Here is a 17,986-nt window from a genome sequence, read left to right as displayed (position 1 = left end):
TGCGCAGTTTTTACTAATTTTAGCAGCTTAATAAGTACTTTATTACTCAATCGTTGTCGTTATTGAGAGTGGGTGTAATGCTATGTAGAGTGTAATGTATGGAAGACAAGCTAAACCAACCAAAGCCAATTGATTTCGACGCTTTAGGGAGTTCGTCGTTAAATCTAGGGACGTTACATGGAGTTTACACTGTATTATGAATTTATTTATTTCAACCACACAAATATACAGTATTTACTTATCCTATAACAATAATAATAAAATTAAAACACGCTTAAAAAGTTTGGTCCCTGTGGCAGTGTACCTAAAGCTGGCAGCATTTCCTCTTTGTATTGCGATACTTATTCGTTGAGCAAAGAAACTGCCCGCTCTGGGGACACAAGTACTATCTAGGCACCAACTAAAACCTATAATCAGTGCATGTGGACATGAACTCCACGGCCCATGAGTGTCTACTCCAAAGGGAACAAAATCGAAGATGAAGGAACGACTTTCAAAATAGTTTTACAATTTTGATGCAATATGATGAATCAGTCAGGGAACCAGGGTAAATAATGTAAAGATAACATTTAGTGAGCACTGAGCAGAATTTATCATTCCATTTCGTGTCGTTTACCAATATAGTTGTGTGATTTTATTGTGGAATCAAAAATGGATTTAATCGTATGTATTTAGCTTTAGTTATTTATTTTTAATGATTACATTATTTAACATAAAAAAATCTAGTGTTGAGAATGTTGTAAACATCGTAATGTCGCATTATTTTTAACTAGCTCGTACTCGCGACTTAGTCTGTATTATAATAATAATAATTAAGCCTCATTTATTCCTTGAAAATTTACAAAATAAACACACACATAAAATATATATATATTTTCTATTTTTTTCAAGGACCTCTTATCGACTATAGACCTCTTCCAATTGGCTCCATCTCTCTCTGTTTTGAGCACTTTTTTTTAAAATTAAGATTACATATCACATCAATATTAGTAAATTTATTTTTTCTATTTGGCAGTATGTAGTCTATCTGGGTCTTAGTCTTTTTGGTTGAAAGCCATGTCCATATTTTTTTAGTATCTTACTATTAATAAAGGTGAAGTTATTTTGTTGGGCAAAGTGAACAATACTTTCTCCTCTTTTATTCCTTGTACCATAATTATATTGACCTATAATGCGTTCTTAATTTTTTTTACCGCTGTTGACCGATAAGAATAACGATTTTGTTGCTTTGATCAGTAGCGTGTTGGAGTTGTCGTGAAACAACGACATCTCTGTATCATTGGCATCGCTAGTAGGAGAATATGCTTGAATAATTGAAATATATTCGTCATACAAAGACTAAATTTAGGACACATACTCGTTCTGAAATTGCTATAAAACTATCAAAATATGGTTTTAGATTTTTACTTATTAGAAAACCAACGCCATATAATCCTTTAGTTTGGCCGTAGTGACAAAAAACTATGCAATTGGTCTTCCAATATATTATATCCTATTCTTCGAATCTCAGACAGCCCGATGATATACTTTATTTTTGAAATAGCTTCTTTAAACTCATTAAGTCTCTCATTTAAAAGAAGTGATATTGCGTTGTACGTGCAGATAAATAGAGAGTGGAGTGGAGGGTTGTGGTCTGGCTCTCCCGCGGGGACAGGCCGTGGTGGGAGAGGTGGAGAGGGCGCTGGTAATTGTTATTGTATTGTTTGTGACAAATAGGATTGAGTTGCGGTGGCATTTGGATAGCGGTACTCCACACTTGCTTTCGCTAAGGAATTTTCTGGGAATTTTTTTTTTGCTGTTAGTCTGTATGATGTATGATTATGAGTATTATGATGCTGATGCTGTATTATGATGAGTAAAGCGTTGAAAAAAAAACTACTGAATATAAACACTATTTAAGATAAACATTTCCATCATTAATGTGTAACTCTAGCAGTTTTAGCAACACCAGAATAGCTCGCTGATGGTAGATTTTTTTCTCCTTACTTGATATTTTCGACAATTCACACAATATCTTAATAAATTGTAGCCTATGTGTTGTTCTGATGTATAAGCTATTTTATTGTAAAGTTTAATTAAAATCCATTCAGTCATTTATACTTGATAGTTAGAAATATCCATACAAACTTTCGCATTTATAATATTAGTAGGATTACGCACTTGGGAGCCTTCTGGCAATGGCAATGAGTGTCCATGGGCGGCGGTATCACTTAACATCACGTTAAATATCCTGTTATTTGAATACTGAACCAACAGCATGAATACTATAAAATTAGTTGTCATGGCTAATTAATTACATACTCCATAAGAAAATACATTATGTTTTGTGTATTGCTGGACTATTGCGGCACAAATTTCATAAAAAATAATGCTGAATATGATTGTGTATTGCTATTTATATAATGGTAAGAAAAGTGCTGGCTGAACCATCGTTAACAACAGCGGTTTAATTAATGACCTGTACGATACAAGAAAGGTGGTGTTAGCCTGTAAACATTACCTCTATGTATTTCATTGTTTATAAAATACCTATTAAATAAAAAGTTAATTAGTGAATTTTGTAAACGTTATCTTTGTAGTGTCCTATATTCTACAAGTCTGTTATTATGAAACAGTGACAATGGTAGCAATAAAACAACTGATCAAGGGATTCAAAACATCAATAGAGCCAAGATGTATATAGTATCATTGGCAGTCTTACACAATATAGCCATTGAATTGAAAGAGGAACCTATCTCTGATAATGCTTTATGCTTGGCCATATCTATTTAAAAAAAAGTTAAGTTTGATTGTTTATTAACAATTGAATTATTTTAAAAAATCAAATATTTTTAATACATTGCTCTATTTATTTTTGAAACATTTTTATAACATTATTGTATTTATTTTAAAATGACTACTAAAGTCTTCACTAGAATTATCACTATAATTTTAAATTTATCTTTACTTAGCTGTGTATCTTGGCCATACTTTTAATTCTTTGTTTATGTTTTAACAATGAAATGCGACGTTGCCGTCCCGTGCCTATGACATAACGTGGGAATATTTATACCAACGTTGTAAGGAGTTTATAAGTAAGAAATTATTATTCTAAGTATAAGGTTCGAATAAGTAAGTTTTTATTTGTACCACTGTAACAGTTTATGAAACCATATTTTCGCTTAAAAATACAATTCCCAATCAATCTAGAAACTTACCAGTAATGTGTTATAGGCTAATGAACTACGATAAAAATGAAGAAACATATAATTTAAGCGAATCCTTTGTTCTCTGATGTGACTCAGTTCAGTTTAAACATAAACGTATTTTTAGAGCAAGTTGGTGTAACTAACTTAATAGAAATATTAGGTCCTTACATATGAAATTGGCGTATTTCGTAGTGGCCACTTTAATCACGATGTTCTCCTCTTTGGTAAGGAATTCCAAATTCAAATTTGTACAACTATTTACTCATGTATTTGTGCTTCGATGACCGACATTTATTTGTTTTTTTTTTCTGTTGTTTTTGTTTGCGTCACTCATTTTACAAAATGGAAAACTTAAAGTATCGCATTATTTACGAGTACGAGTTCCGCCGTGGCACTAGTGCTGCGGAAACGACTCGAAGGGTGAATGATGTGTATGGCGGTCATGTTGCAAAAGAAAACACAGTTCGTTTTTGGTTCCCACGTTTTCGTTCTGAAAATGTCGACCTGCAGAACAAGGCCCCGTGGACGGCCTGAGACCCAAGTTGATAATGAAGTATTGAAGCCTATTGTGGAAGCGGATCCATCGCAAACCACGTGCGAGTTAGCTGCAGGCTGCGGTGTTAGTGATAAAACTGTTTTAATTCACTTGAAGCAAATTGGGAAGATTAAAAAGCTTGAAAGGTGGGTACCTCACGAATTGACTGAAGCAAACCGGCAAACGCGCGTCGACTGCTACGTTACATTACTGAGCCGGCACAATAATGAAAGTATTTTAAACCGAATCATTACCTGTGATGAAAAATGGATTCTTTACGATAATCGGAAGCGCTCAGCGCAATGGTTGGATCCTGGCCAGCCAGCCAAATCCTGCCCCAAGCGAAAATTAACCCCAAAGAAGTTACTTGTAACCGTTTGGTGGACTAGTGCCGGTATTCTTCATTGAAGTTTTCTCAAATCTGGCTAGACTATTACGGCTGATGTCTATTGTTAGCAATTGCCAACCATGATGGAAAAGCTAGCGGCTAAACAACCTAGGCTGGTCAATCGCTCCACGCCACTGCTACTTCTCGACAACGCTAGACCACACACTGCACAACAGACGGCTACCAAATTAGAAGAGCTTCAATTGGAATGTCTAAGACATCCTCCGTACTCCCCGGAACTTGCTCCAACAGATTACCATTTTTTCGAAATTTGGGCAACTTCTTGCAAGGGAAAAAATTTAACTCTGATGGGGCATTCCAAATCGCTAATCGCTAAATCAGTAAAGTGATCAATGAACTACCTATGAGATGGCAAAAGTGCATAGAAAAGAATGGTTCATACTTTGTTTAATTAAATATATTATATTTAAAAATATTCGACTTTTTGTTCCTCCCATACAAAACGCCAATTTCATATGTAAGGACCTAATAGATTGCTTCATTTCGATACTCGTGTATTGGTCCTGTTGGCTAATAGTCCTCCACACATTCATAGGAAATCTACAAATGACCCTGTTTGAATCTAGTCGGTGCTAGCTGTTGTCAGACTTTTTAATATATGTTCTTTATGATGATGGAAGACAATGTTACAATAAGAAGAAAACAAAGAAGACCTATTGAATCCCTTAACCTTTCACCCAGTTCTACTCAATCAAACTATGACTTTAGAAGTTGAACCTGACTGTTCTACGGAAAGTTTTTATGAACATTCTGAATTATTGGTGCAAATAATTTCAGTCTGCAGACCAAATAATTGAATTTTCAAAACCAAAGGAAGCATATTTTTCACCTTCTTATAATATTACTACTACCAACAATATCAAGAAGCGAAACAAAGCGAAAGACAAAATAGGAAAGCAAAACAAAAATTACTTGACTTGGAATTATTAGAAACCTCAATAGAGGTACAAACGCCGATTCCAGAAACAATTTTATAAAAACTTATGAATGCTTATTGATCTATCAAAATATATATAAAAAATAATAAGTATTGGGTTCATAAATGTTGACTACAATGCCAAAAACTTGTCTCGGAGCTTATACGATCAAGATTTAATACACAATACGGACGCTTTGACATCAACTCCATTTCGCCCAATGAAAAACCTATGATCTCTTAAGTTCAGATGATGGTTTGGATGGACTGGACTACCTGGTACTATACTTGGGTGAAAATACATAATCATATGTTGAAAATGATTAGTAATTGTTCTAAAAAAGAAAACTATATAGAAAGTTAAACTATATATTTGTTTATGATTACTATACGTTTTTTTTTGACTTTGCAGAATTAAAAAAAAAACATGTAATCGTGGCAACATTCTTAGGTACTATATCGTTTTATTTTCACGCAATAAAACCTAACTAGAACTCACGTGTAAATAATAGGATTTTTTGAATGAAAGTTCAAATTCCATTATATAGCAGGACCTCTTAACAAACAAGATTACATTAAACTATATCTATTTCCAGCTTTCGCGCTGATCGGAGCATTAAGGTCGTCATCCCCGACCCTGTTTCTTCTGCATATCAATGATATGTTGCAACTTAGCAACATTCATTGCTATGCGGACAACACTGGGGATATTTTTTACACGGGCCGGGCAGGTATTTCTCGGGCTGTTATCGATGAATGCCAGAACAAAATTGTGTCTGAAGTCGAAACTCTTCTACGTGGAGTCTCGGACTGGGATAGACAAAATTTAGTCCAATTTAACCCCAAGGAGACACAAGTCTGCGCGGTTTCCGCTAAAAAAACTCCCTTTGTCGCTACTCCCCTCTTTGAAGGCACACTTCTTAAAGCCTCTAGCATCGGAATACTGGGCGTTGACATATCGAATAGCGTTCAGTTTTGCGGTCATCTAGAAAGGCTAAATTAGCCTTCTGGCAATGTGAGTGTGCGGTATGGGCGGTATCAATAAACATCAGTTGAGCCTCCTGCCAGTTAACATTAAAAAAATATGTTTGATGATTATTGTTATTATTGCTTGTATTCTAATAGAATTGATGTTGTATGTGCGTAAAATTTGTAATGTCATATTTTCTTGTTACATAATGTTATGCATACACGTTGTTTTAGAAATCTATATACTTATATAAAAATGAATCCCTATTTCACTTGGTCATGGCATCATGGCATCTGGACCGATCTCGCGAATCCTTTTTTTGTTGTGTTTTTTTATTGTTAGGAGAAGGTTCTTATGAAAGAAAAAATTCAGAAAATCGCGCGGTAAACTGTAAAAATTAAGAATACTTAACCATATTAAGTAATCATGACTTTTGTTACAATAGCAACTCTTTTTCAGTGCATAGCACTTTTACAATTCAAACTTTATGCATGTAACCGTTTGACATAACATTGAAAGAAAGCGTGCTGCAAATATCGTCAAAGAGGATGTACGAAAATGAATATAGTTTAAAACCAATGCTTCGATCAGAGTTATTATATTGATAAAATACATATAAAATAATTACAGTCGCTAATTGTTTGTGGGATCAATCTTGAAAATCCATGTTTTTCACATGTATTTGTCGGAATACCAACTATTTATATACGAGCCAGAAAAACAAACAAAGATTGTTGTATATCATAAAGCATTTTTAGTTAATTATACCAATTCGAAATCAATATTCATAGTTAAGACAGGAAAATGTCTGTCGGGTGCGCTAGATCTAAATAACAAATAAGTCAAGTATATAATTTGCTTTTGCAGATAAGGTTTTTGTTACTTGGAGTCCTGTCGGTGGCCGCTCAAGATGACATTCAGGAAATTCTTAAGGACTTATTTGGGACGCCGCCGCCATTACCAGGTTTGTCAATTGTCAAAAACTTTTCTTTTAGTAAATTTTATCTACACTGATTAGTGCGCAGTGTTGACCTTGTAGGGTAAGTTGGTTGGTTATGATAGAATAAAACACCCTAATTGTTTGTAGAGAAGAGGTGAAGATGGAATGATTTATTTTCCAAAACTACATTTATACAAAAAATTATCCTACACTTAGTTATAGTGATAATATGCGTAGGCATTGTCAATACGTGTGAGCGAGAACATTAGTGCTCTCTCGCTCGTGGCTCTATAAAAACATGGCGCGGCAAATATTTGGTCCTCTAACAATAAATTAAAAGCTGCCCGCGCGGCCAATAATAATAAAAATAGCCAAACACAGATTAGGGTAAAAAACTGCCTTCACCGGAGAAGGCCTCACTCCAGTGAGTTTCCTTCAGTCCTGCTTATCAGGCGATTGACCACCCCGCGACGGCCCAAGCCGAGGTTCGAGTCTCACAGGAGACGACCTTGCGCTAGCCGCGGGATAAAACGGCATTCTGGCCGAGCTATGCTCGCCAAACCAGCCTGAGCTGAGCTGTAAAGGCCCTTAAGGCCAACAGCGAGATTCCATTAAAAAAACGTTTGGAAGGACCAAACTCTTCTGTACGCAACCGTCGAAGGGTCCAAATGTGTTCTACTCAGAACATATCACTGATTCTTTACGACAACGTTAACTAATCCCCGTCATTTAATCACGTCGTAGTTTCGATCCCCCGCTGTGCACCAGTTAACTTTCTATGTCGATGAAGGAAAATATTGTGAGGAAACCTTCTCTTCGTCTCAAAATTCGACAACGTGAGGCACAGGAGTACCTATCTGCCTATTAGATTCACAAATGCTCACGAAACATATACAGAAATCTGAGGCCCAGACCTAAAAATGTTGTAGAGCCACTGGTTTTTATGAATATTATAGCAACGTGAGTTGTGTGGACGTATAGACAAGGTTACGAAAAGGTATGCTTAGGTGGTTTGGCCATGAAGAACAGATGAGAAGCGGTGAACAAGGATATACAAGGCAACCGTAGATGCTGAAAGCAGGCTTTGGGGTTGACCTTGTCGTAACTGGACTAAATAAGGTAGTAGAGAAGGGACAAGTTCAAAGTACCACCGATGAGTATTCATGGAGTATGTCATGAAAGTTGATGAAGCGAGAGAAGTAGAATACTGTAGCATGCCATTAACAATAACCAATATCCAACTCTAACTCGAGAAAGTTGCTGTATGACATTTATTCACGTTAAGTTTCATTGCATGAGCGAAGAGAAAAAGAATACATATACATTCTATTACCTATAGCTTTAATCCGGTTAAAGAAGTTTTCTTTCATAATATTATCTGTTTCAGACACCAACGAAACATGTATACTAAAAAGCGGCGGAGAAGGAAGATGTATGCCGATTAATTTATGTGGTGATACCTCTTCAAGCAAAGTTGTCCCTATTGAGTAAGTTAATAAAATCCCAGAGATAATTTTATAAATTTAAGGAATGTATTAAAGAAAAGCTGTGTAAAAAGGCTTACTACAAAGTTATGGATGGAGCGATTTTGGGACAAATGTTAGCTGGTTTTGGATATTGGTTTAATTGCAATCTGATTGTTTCAGAGTACATAAAGAATGTAAGCATTATATGGATATATGCTGTTCTGCAATCAAAGAGGATGATGAAAACAACCCCGTTATCACCGACGCCAATCATGAGGTATTTTAACTATAAAAAATACACGTAAACCTCTCTCATCTCTATAACCCAAATAATAGCAGTCAGGAATCAGATTAACAAGTTCTGGGTACTTCTCTTCATGATATTGATTTTTCGTTGACGTTTATCGCAGTGTTGGCCTAGTGGCTTAAGGCTGATCATCTACTCATTTAATTTGGAAGGCGTCCATGCTCTCCCATTCGTTAAGTCTAAAACCAACTGGTGACTCATTAATAAATACTAATGTACTGGAATTTGCATACCACTAACCCAAAAGACGTGATCCATGGATATTAGAATCTATTAATTCAAACCTGTGTTCCTTCTAGCTAATATTCTCTACCTTTTTGAAATCGGGTAGGGTACATCATGCAGCAGTGTTAAAAATACTGATTGATTCTGATAAGTGATTCACAAGAGTTGCTGTGTACATTAATATTAATAATAACCTTATGTTTCAGATACATTTACACTTAAACACATTTGTATTCCTATCATCTCATTATTTTTATCTGTGTGCCCTTTTTTGCAAGGCCTCCTAGAAATCCAACCACTGTTTGCACTGTCCTACTCTCTGCTATGTGCCCCTGCTGTTTCCTCAATCTGGTCTGTCCACCTTCTAATTTGTCTTCCTCATCTGCGTTTATAATATCGGTTTAGTTCTTTCTTGTTCTACTTTCCTGTTTATCTTGCCCCGCCCATTTCTATTTAAGTTTATTTATTCTTATTGTAATATCTGCCACATTAGTTTTTCTTCTCAATGCATTCTTTATTTTATTTATTCTTCTCTTTCCTATCAGAATACATCGTTCCATCAATCTTTGTATGTTGCTGCTTTATTATATTTAACATATTTTGTATCGAGTATTAATTGGGTAGAAATTAATAATAATACCGTATTTATGTTTTCTAGGCAGACGTGAGTTGCGGTAAGCATAATCCAAATGGAATACAGATGAGTACTGTGGTCGACAATGATAGCGAGGCCAAGTTTGCTGAATTTCCCTGGATAGCCGCAGTCTTTGTGATGAAGCAACGGTAAGTTACCAAAAAATATTGGAGAAATTTTATTATTGTCAGAAACAGTTCACGCTTCACATGCACTTCTTTATTTATAAATTGGCTTTTTATTTCATCCAAGGTTCTTTCCAAAATTCAATTGAGGCGGACAAAAATCGATTGATGAAAGGAATGGATTTTGCCAGACAATATCTCCCGTTAGCTCGTTGATTAATCTGATAGGCTATATGCCACTGGCAGTATAGAGAGACTATGGCTCAGTCCATTCTTATATACTGATCTTGTAACCAGAATCCTGGCTGCAATGTGTAAATCTTGAAGATTCAGTACTTTTGCATGTGTACTTGTAGTTTCTATTGCTGAAGATGGTGGATAGTAGTTCTCTCTACTACTCTGTTTAACTACTTATCTGTTCTTGTATTTTGTAAAATGGTGGGAACAAGAAGCAGTTTCGTTCGTTAATTAAACTCCTTAAAAATATATCATTAAATTTAAATCAATGAAAACACTTTACCTCGTTATCCAGTAGCATAATGCTCTGGCTTACGTTCCGGATTAAAATATAGAGACTGTATCACTATCAGCAAGCCTTATAGCTTCCACGAGTTTTATTTTTCTCCCTTCTCCTATTGAACGTAATCCCGTATCAAAAGCATTGTGTTCAACGCCATTTCATTCACCAAGAAGCGCTGTGTTTTTTTTAGCTGATTCTGACGAATCCCCATAAGAGACACAGGGTCTTCCACGTTTCCCAGAAGGATTAAATGGCGTTAAGTCAGGTGTTACTGCTTCCGAGTTCGTTATAGTTACTAAATATTCTGAATCCAACCAATTAATCCTTTTTCCTGGACGCTTCTGCCCGTCAATTTAGAGAAATTAGATTAATTTGTTGTTTTAATCTTATAAAATACATCTTGTTTTTGGAAATATGATAGTTTTTTTTTAAAACTGTTGATAGAGCTTCAAGTGTTTTCCTCCTTCGATGTGTGGATGTAATCCACGCTTAGAACGCTGGAAAATAGACGTCATTTTGAAATTCAGCGAATATAGGTAACAGTCAAACGTCTGTATTTGACGACTAATTGTATAATATATAAAAATTAAGGGTTATTAATTAAATTAGTGCAAAATAAAGATAAAATGCCCTGTTGCCATCAATAATTAACCCCAAACTAATTAAATCGGTTCATCGTTAGTTAAGTACATCGTGCTATGAAATATAAAATGTATTATATATATACACTTCTTTATGAACTTATTTTTCGAAAAATAATCTTTACAGAAATTGGTTAAATAAAATAAAATTAGATAAAGTTTAACAAAAGGGTGAAAATGTATGATCTTATTTTTCGAAAAATTATCTTATATATGCAACGTTACAGAAATTGGTTAAATAAAGTTAAATTAATAAGTATAACAAAAGGCTTTTAGTAACATAGACAAGAATACAAATAATACAATTATTCAATTTTACCTTATTACTACTAAGATTATTACAGAATTTCATTAATTGTAATAGAATTAATACTGTCATTGTTATCGTTATTATTTATTTATGTTATTAATGGCTTCGGATCTCTTCGAATGAACCGTGGTAGGGACAAGAAAAAGATGGCACGTAACGGAAAAATGTGACGCTTAACCCAAAAATGTGACGGTAAATGTTTTGTAAATACATATTTATTCCATTAATTTATATTGATTTTTTACAATTTTTATAGACATATATATATATATATATTTGTTATTTTATTGGTATGTTGTTAAAAGGTTTTATTTCTTTTAAACTGGATGGCAATGTATTAGATATTTGTGCGCCTTGATACATATTACGTTTTCCGTAATTACATCAGATCAATACTTCAACTTTAGAAACCACAATGGAAAGAGGTTTTCTGTTTTCTGACTTGTGTCATAATTTTCGGGATAACATACATATCCGCGGCTGATTTTAATAAATGTTATTCTTGAGTATCTACGCTAAAGCACCTGGAGACATCGGCAACTGTCAAAAGATTTGACGAAATTTAATTGTCTTTTTCCCATCACTTACTGTTTTTAATTGTGTTAAAATCTACATACATGGGCTTTCTAAAAATGTATTACACCTTATAACTATTCCTACAAATTTTTGAAAGAAATTCATTTCATAAGATTGAAGCGAAATTAATTAAACAAATTCCAAAAAATCATGCAAATACTACATTATATTAAAGTTCAACTCTTTTACTATTCAATAAACTTTTAAAAGTACGTCAATAACAACATTAGTGAAAACGATTTTTGATCAACTATTTTCCATGGTGCGTGTGCTTTTCGAGTCGGCAACGAGGCATGTCGGCTTCGTCACGACGTTTCCTTCATTGAAGGAGTCAGTAAAGTCTGTTATCTGAGCTGGGCAGTCGGGATTCGAACCTAGGGTCACTATTTATCTCTACTATAATATAATGAAAATAATTGTGATATGATACAACATTTCAAACTTATCCTTTTCAGAAAACTTCGAAGAGTTTACATGGGCGCCGGTTCTATCATACACCCAGAAGTGGTTTTGACCGCCGCGCACATCACAGGCGGTGTCATGAGTGTCAGAGCTGGTGAATGGGACTCAATGAGCAGCAAAGAGCTGTTCGACCATCAGGATATTGATGTAGGGGAGATCGTGGTGCATGAGCTGTATACACCGCATAGGAGTGAGTTTTCGTTTTAGCTGACCATTTTCAGCTTACGGTTACGGCAGAAATCTCTCATCATCACTTTTCAATATAATAAGCATGATCAGCAGCAGATCTGTGCCACTCTCGCCGTCGACTTTTGGGACTAAAGCAAGCTGGTTTGCTCCCAATGTTTTCCTTTAACAGCGATTCTTCAATGCGCACACAGAAATTATATTGGTGCACAGCTAGAGAACGAACCTACGAGCTCAGTGATGAGAGTAGCACGTTGAAGCCCTTAGGCCAACACTGTTTCTACAACTCCTGTCAAAATCTCATGTTTTGCTACTCCCACGCTTATTAGCAGCATCTGAAAGTTTCACGGTCCACATCACAAGATATTTTATTTTGCGAACTAGCAAACTGTGGAATCAACTCCAGGTGGGGGATCTCCATCTGTGAGATACGACCTAAAATTTCTTAAAGAAGTTTTTAAGGCAAGTTGGTACTACTCTCCGGGTCACCGCTTTCAACTGTATACAGCCAGAATACGAAATTCCACCTGTATCACCTCAACGTTCGTTGTTTCACAACTGAGCGTTTTTTAATGCAGTTTTTGCCGCGCACCTCCACTATGTGGAATCAGCTGCCCACTGAAGTATTTCCGAACCAATTCGACTTAGGGTCCTTCAAGAAAAGAGCGTATCAATTACGCAATTACAATCAAAACACAAGGCACTCACGAGCCTTCTCACATTGAGAGTGTCGCATTGGCGCCGATATCACTTAGCATCAGATGAGCCTGCCACCCATTTGCCCCCTGTACTATAAAAATCGAATTACGTTAACCAATCAGTCTGTTAAACTCAGTTTTTTTAAAGCCCCTACCTAACTAGATATTTATTTACAGAGAACATGCAATACGATATAGCTATGCTCATCCTATCATCGCCCCTAATGCTGACAGTCCACGTTGGAGTTGTCTGTTTGCCCCCTCCGGGGACAGCAACGACCCCCGCAGGAACGAGATGCTTGGCAACCGGCTGGGGCAAGGACAAGTTCCAGAATGGGCAATATCAAAATATATTAAAAAAGGTATATAACAAAGTAACATCTGATTTGTGTGTCAAAACGTTTCAGCGTTAATTTATTTTATTTACACTTCGTTACACTACAATATAAAAAAATTGAACATAATTCAATCAAAAGGAGGGCAACTGGGCAACAACCACTGTGAGTAAAGTAAAGTAAAGTAAAGAAGTGCAAAAATACATGTCATACACAGTTATTAAGACAAAACTAAACAGGTACAAAAAAAACAAACTAAACTAAAAAGATGATACATTTAAAATGAAAAGTAAAAAGACACATAAATCACGATAATTTAAGATAAGTCTCACGTTAGTTAGTAGTTAGTAAGAAAGTTAGGGATACGATGTGGACAGGTAAGGTTTGTACAGAAGAAATTTAAATGAAATGAAATAAAAAATAAATCAATGGCGCTACAACCTTTTTAGGTCTTGGCCTCAGATTTTAATATCTGTTTCATGATCGTTTGTGAATTGAATAGCCAATAGATCAGCCTTCTGTGCCTGACGCACACCGTCGACTTTTTGGATCTAAGGCAAGCCGGTTTCCTCACGATGTTTTTCTTCACCGTTCGAGCGAATGTTAAATGCGCACATAGAAATAAAATTCCATTGGTGCACAGCCAGGGATCGAACCTACGACCTCAGGGATAAGAGTCGCACGCTGAGGCTACTAGGCCAACACTGCCGACAACAATGAAATGAAATAGAAACCCATATAGTTTCGTTCGATTACTTTGATGACAAAGTACCTAGCCAAAGTGTCAATCTCAAGTGCTAGAACATTTGGGATGTTTAAAATTGCTTTCTTCAGCTTGACTCTCTATGCCTGATACATCGTCGTTGAACGCCTCTCTGTGCTAACCTTAATTTTACACTCAGAAAGTAATTGTAATAAATCGGTAATTATTTATTTGGATTTTTTTCACATTCATTCATTTTATTGTATGACATAATTGTTGGCGATTAAAAAGAGTAGCGGAGAGTCTCTTGCCAGTTCTTCTTGCCCGTTCTTCTTGCCCGCTCTACGCCCTGACTTGCGAACTGGTAGTAAATGTATATTTAGGATCAATTTAACATATTTTCTGTTTTAAGTGTACTCGTACCTATATGAATAAAGTTATTTTGAGAATATTGACGTAAGGAAAAAATCGATAAAAGTTATTAAATAGGTTTAACTAAGTGATGCCAAATGTAATGTTGTGTGATGATTAAGGGAAATTGAGGGTATGTATATAGGAGAGCTAAGAACCCTGACACAGGTATCATTACCTAAGGGTCCTGAACTTAACTTGAATGAACCTGAATGAACTGAACTGAAGGATACCATAGTCCTTTTATGGATCCAACTGACCTGGTCTAAAGATTATTTTTTTACGAACTCGGTATTTTGACAGTACCAAGTTTATATATTCTTGAAGCAGTTATGACTGTAAAAAATATCTAAACTTGTTCAAAACATACAAAGAAACTTTATACCGAGGGATGCTGCATGCTCCACCACGATGTATACAACAAATTGTTACGCCATGGCTATAAAACTGTTTAATCATCTTCCTAGAAGTTATAGATCACTGTCATGTAATTCTTTCTTGGGGAAGGTGATGAAATTTTTACAGGCAAAGTGCCTTCATAGCGTAGATGAGTATTTGGACGATAGATTTGACACCGATTGTGAATAATTTAACTATGACATTGTTTTATATTCTTAATAAGACATTGTAAAAATTGATATGACATTTGCATGCCTATTTATATATGGTTGATCGTACGGATATTTGTAGTTGATCGATCTACCACTATCTTGGCAAATAAACGATTATTATTATTTAAAAAAACACACTTTTCTTGTTTTTATTTACAGATAGAGTTACCAGTCGTAGATCGACGCCATTGTGAAAATTTGCTACGAAGGACACGCCTGACCTATCGTTATAAGCTTCATTCGAGTTTCATGTGCGCCGGAGGCAAAGCGGACAAAGACACTTGTGTCGGGGACGGTGGAGCACCTCTTGTTTGTCCTATACCGGTAAATAGTTATCACTAGTCATTAGTTATCACCGATCTAAACAGTCGGAAAGCTGAAAGTTTTATTCCTAAACTAGTATTCCCGGCTGTTGAAGCTGGCTGAGGTACGCTGTGTACCAGACTGTGTGTGACTTTCTGTTTATATACGGATTTAAAACTCGCGAGTATATAAGGATATCAATTCGACGACAGAAACAATTTTCAAAGCAGATTGCATTGTAAGATTATTAAATCCCTAATTATAAGGAAATAGAGAAAGCCTTCGATCGAGTGTGGCAAAGAGTTTGGCCTAGACCCTATTTCTCCATATCAATGATATGTTGCAACATTTCTCGGGTTGTAGGAGATCAGTACCGGAACTAACCTGTGTCTGAACTTGAAACTTCTGCTACGGCGTTGCGTAGAAGTGTGGGGTCACTCTGCATCTTCTACCGCATCCATCATGGAGAATTCGACTTAGAGTCCTTCAAGAAGAGCTGAAGAGCGCGCTCTTCTTCTGACATTGACAGTGTTCATGGGTGGTGGTCCGAGAGGCTTGATCCCTTGGCGTTGCGTAGAAGAGTGTGGTCACTCTACATCTTCTACCGCATCCATCATGGAGAATTCGACTTAGGGTCCATCAAGAAGAGCTGAAGAGCACGCTCGCCGTCTGGTATTGATTGATTGATAGTGTCCACGGGCGGTATCACTTAACTTCAGTTGAGCCTCTTGCCCGTTTTCCTCTTAAAATATATTTTTTAAGAATATTATTACAGATAAAACTATTGATACTAGATTAAACATGAAAAACATTTTAATTACAGGAACAAAATGATCGATACGTCCAAAATGGTATTGTATCGTGGGGAATCGGTTGTGGTAAAGAGGGTTTACCAGGCGTCTACATTGATCTGACCTTCCTACGGCCATGGATAGATTTTCAGATGACAGCTCGAAACTTCAACACTTCTTCGTATACCTATAAGATAATTGGCAAGAATAATCCGTAACAAATATCACAATTTGTATACTCTATGGTGAATTTTGGAATTGTCAAATCGTGGCTGAAATTGTTTAAGCCCAGTTAGTTTTACACATATCGAACGTCGACATAAATAAATATACATAATAATAATAGATTGTTCTTTATAGATACCATAGATTTATTTTATTTTGTTTATTAACACTTTGTTAAACTACAATACAAAAAAAATTGAACATAATTAAATCAAAAGGAGGGCAACTGGGGGCCTTATCGCTTTCGAGCGTTTTCTTCCAGGCAACCACTGTGAGTAAAGAATAAAAAATGTATCAAATTACATAAGATAGGCAAGAAGTGCAACAATACATGTTATACACAGTTATTAAGACAAAACTAAACAGGAAACAAAAAAACAAACTAAACTAAAAAGATGATATATTAAAAATAGAAATTTTAGTTTTAGTTGGGAAAATCGATCTGAGGTACCTAAATGGAATACAGCAAATAAAAATAAAATTAACAAACAGTCAAACGTTCACTTGTCTCCTAGAGCTGACACAACAAACAAACAATCTATTGTACTAAGGATATTGTTCCTACTGCCTCGCAATCTGTATAAATGTGCCGACCTCATCAGTATGAGCCTGGCCAAACAATGCCCGGGGCACTGTAAAAGTCCCAACAGCGTCCTAAAATCGTTAAGCTATTTATTAGTGTTGTTTTGTTTTAAAACAATAACTCTGTTTGTGTTTAGAATTACTTTAATAGAAGTTAGGTTTATTTAAAACTCGTGTAAACCAAAGAGCACATTGTAAACTTATATATTAAACATTTAAAAACTATGTTTATATTATATAATGTAATATGCTGATGGTATAAAATCTTGCTGAAAGCCAAGCCCATAGCCACTTCTGTCTTAGGGCAAATTATACTCTTGTTTATTTTATAAGAATAGAATATACTATATGTAATGAAACTTGGAACGATGTGAACAAATGTCCTTGCCTGCGCAGAAGCGTTTGTTTTGGTGTCACTAAGAGAGTGACGCGTCGATCGCGTGATTGGTAAATCAGTTGACGTTTGTGTCCCGCGCTGTGTACGATGCGCAAACTTCCCCCCACTCCCTTGTTTAATGCTCAAGAAGTTTGCCGGTATCTGTACAACTGTTTATTACAAAAATTGTCTATTTGTCAAGGTTTTAAAAAAATCAAATGATTTAAATATGACAGTTATTTTTAGTCCATTCACTATATTTGTATACAAGTAAACAAACGTCAAGTTTTAACGTGTTAATTGTCATAAATTACATAATATATATAAATAATATATTACATTGATTTTGTGGTAAATGACGAATAAAAATCTTTTCAATTATAGACTTTTTGATAAATCAATCAAGTCTGTTGGCGTTGTTGTGTGAATATGTTCAGATATGTTAAATGAAACACTTTGCGTGAAGCTGGATAACAACTAGCTTTAATTGTTTAATTGATTAATAAAATAAAGTATGTGCGTACAAAGTACACGTGTCAGA

At 35.5% G+C, this 17,986-nt stretch overlaps 1 protein-coding gene across 1 annotated transcript; it reads left to right on the top strand.

Moving 5' to 3' along the window:
• Positions 1–607: 607 nt before the first annotated feature.
• On the top strand, positions 608–16,585 carry LOC123718004 (phenoloxidase-activating factor 2-like). Its single transcript, XM_045674342.1, has 9 exons — positions 608–663; positions 6,886–6,982; positions 8,346–8,445; positions 8,605–8,701; positions 9,615–9,739; positions 12,218–12,414; positions 13,286–13,470; positions 15,328–15,492; positions 16,295–16,585. The coding sequence occupies exons 1-9, from the start codon at positions 652–654 to the stop codon at positions 16,478–16,480; spliced, it is 1,164 nt and encodes a 387-aa protein (XP_045530298.1). The 5' UTR covers positions 608–651; the 3' UTR covers positions 16,481–16,585.
• Positions 16,586–17,986: the final 1,401 nt, after the last annotated feature.

This window comes from Pieris brassicae, chromosome 14 (genome assembly GCF_905147105.1).
Source record: "Pieris brassicae chromosome 14, ilPieBrab1.1, whole genome shotgun sequence".
Classification (NCBI taxonomy): Eukaryota; Metazoa; Arthropoda; class Insecta; order Lepidoptera; family Pieridae; genus Pieris; species Pieris brassicae.
The sequence above is the reverse complement of the archived record's forward strand: the minus strand, read 5'-3'. Positions and strand labels throughout refer to the sequence as shown.

Bases quoted from the DNA above. Each gene is read 5' to 3' on its own strand.
- LOC123718004 (XM_045674342.1), top strand. The intron at 12,415-13,285 runs GTGAGTTTTCGT...ATTTATTTACAG, and splicing joins GCTGTATACACCGCATAGGA to AGAACATGCAATACGATATA. The intron at 15,493-16,294 runs GTAAATAGTTAT...TTTTAATTACAG, and splicing joins CTCTTGTTTGTCCTATACCG to GAACAAAATGATCGATACGT.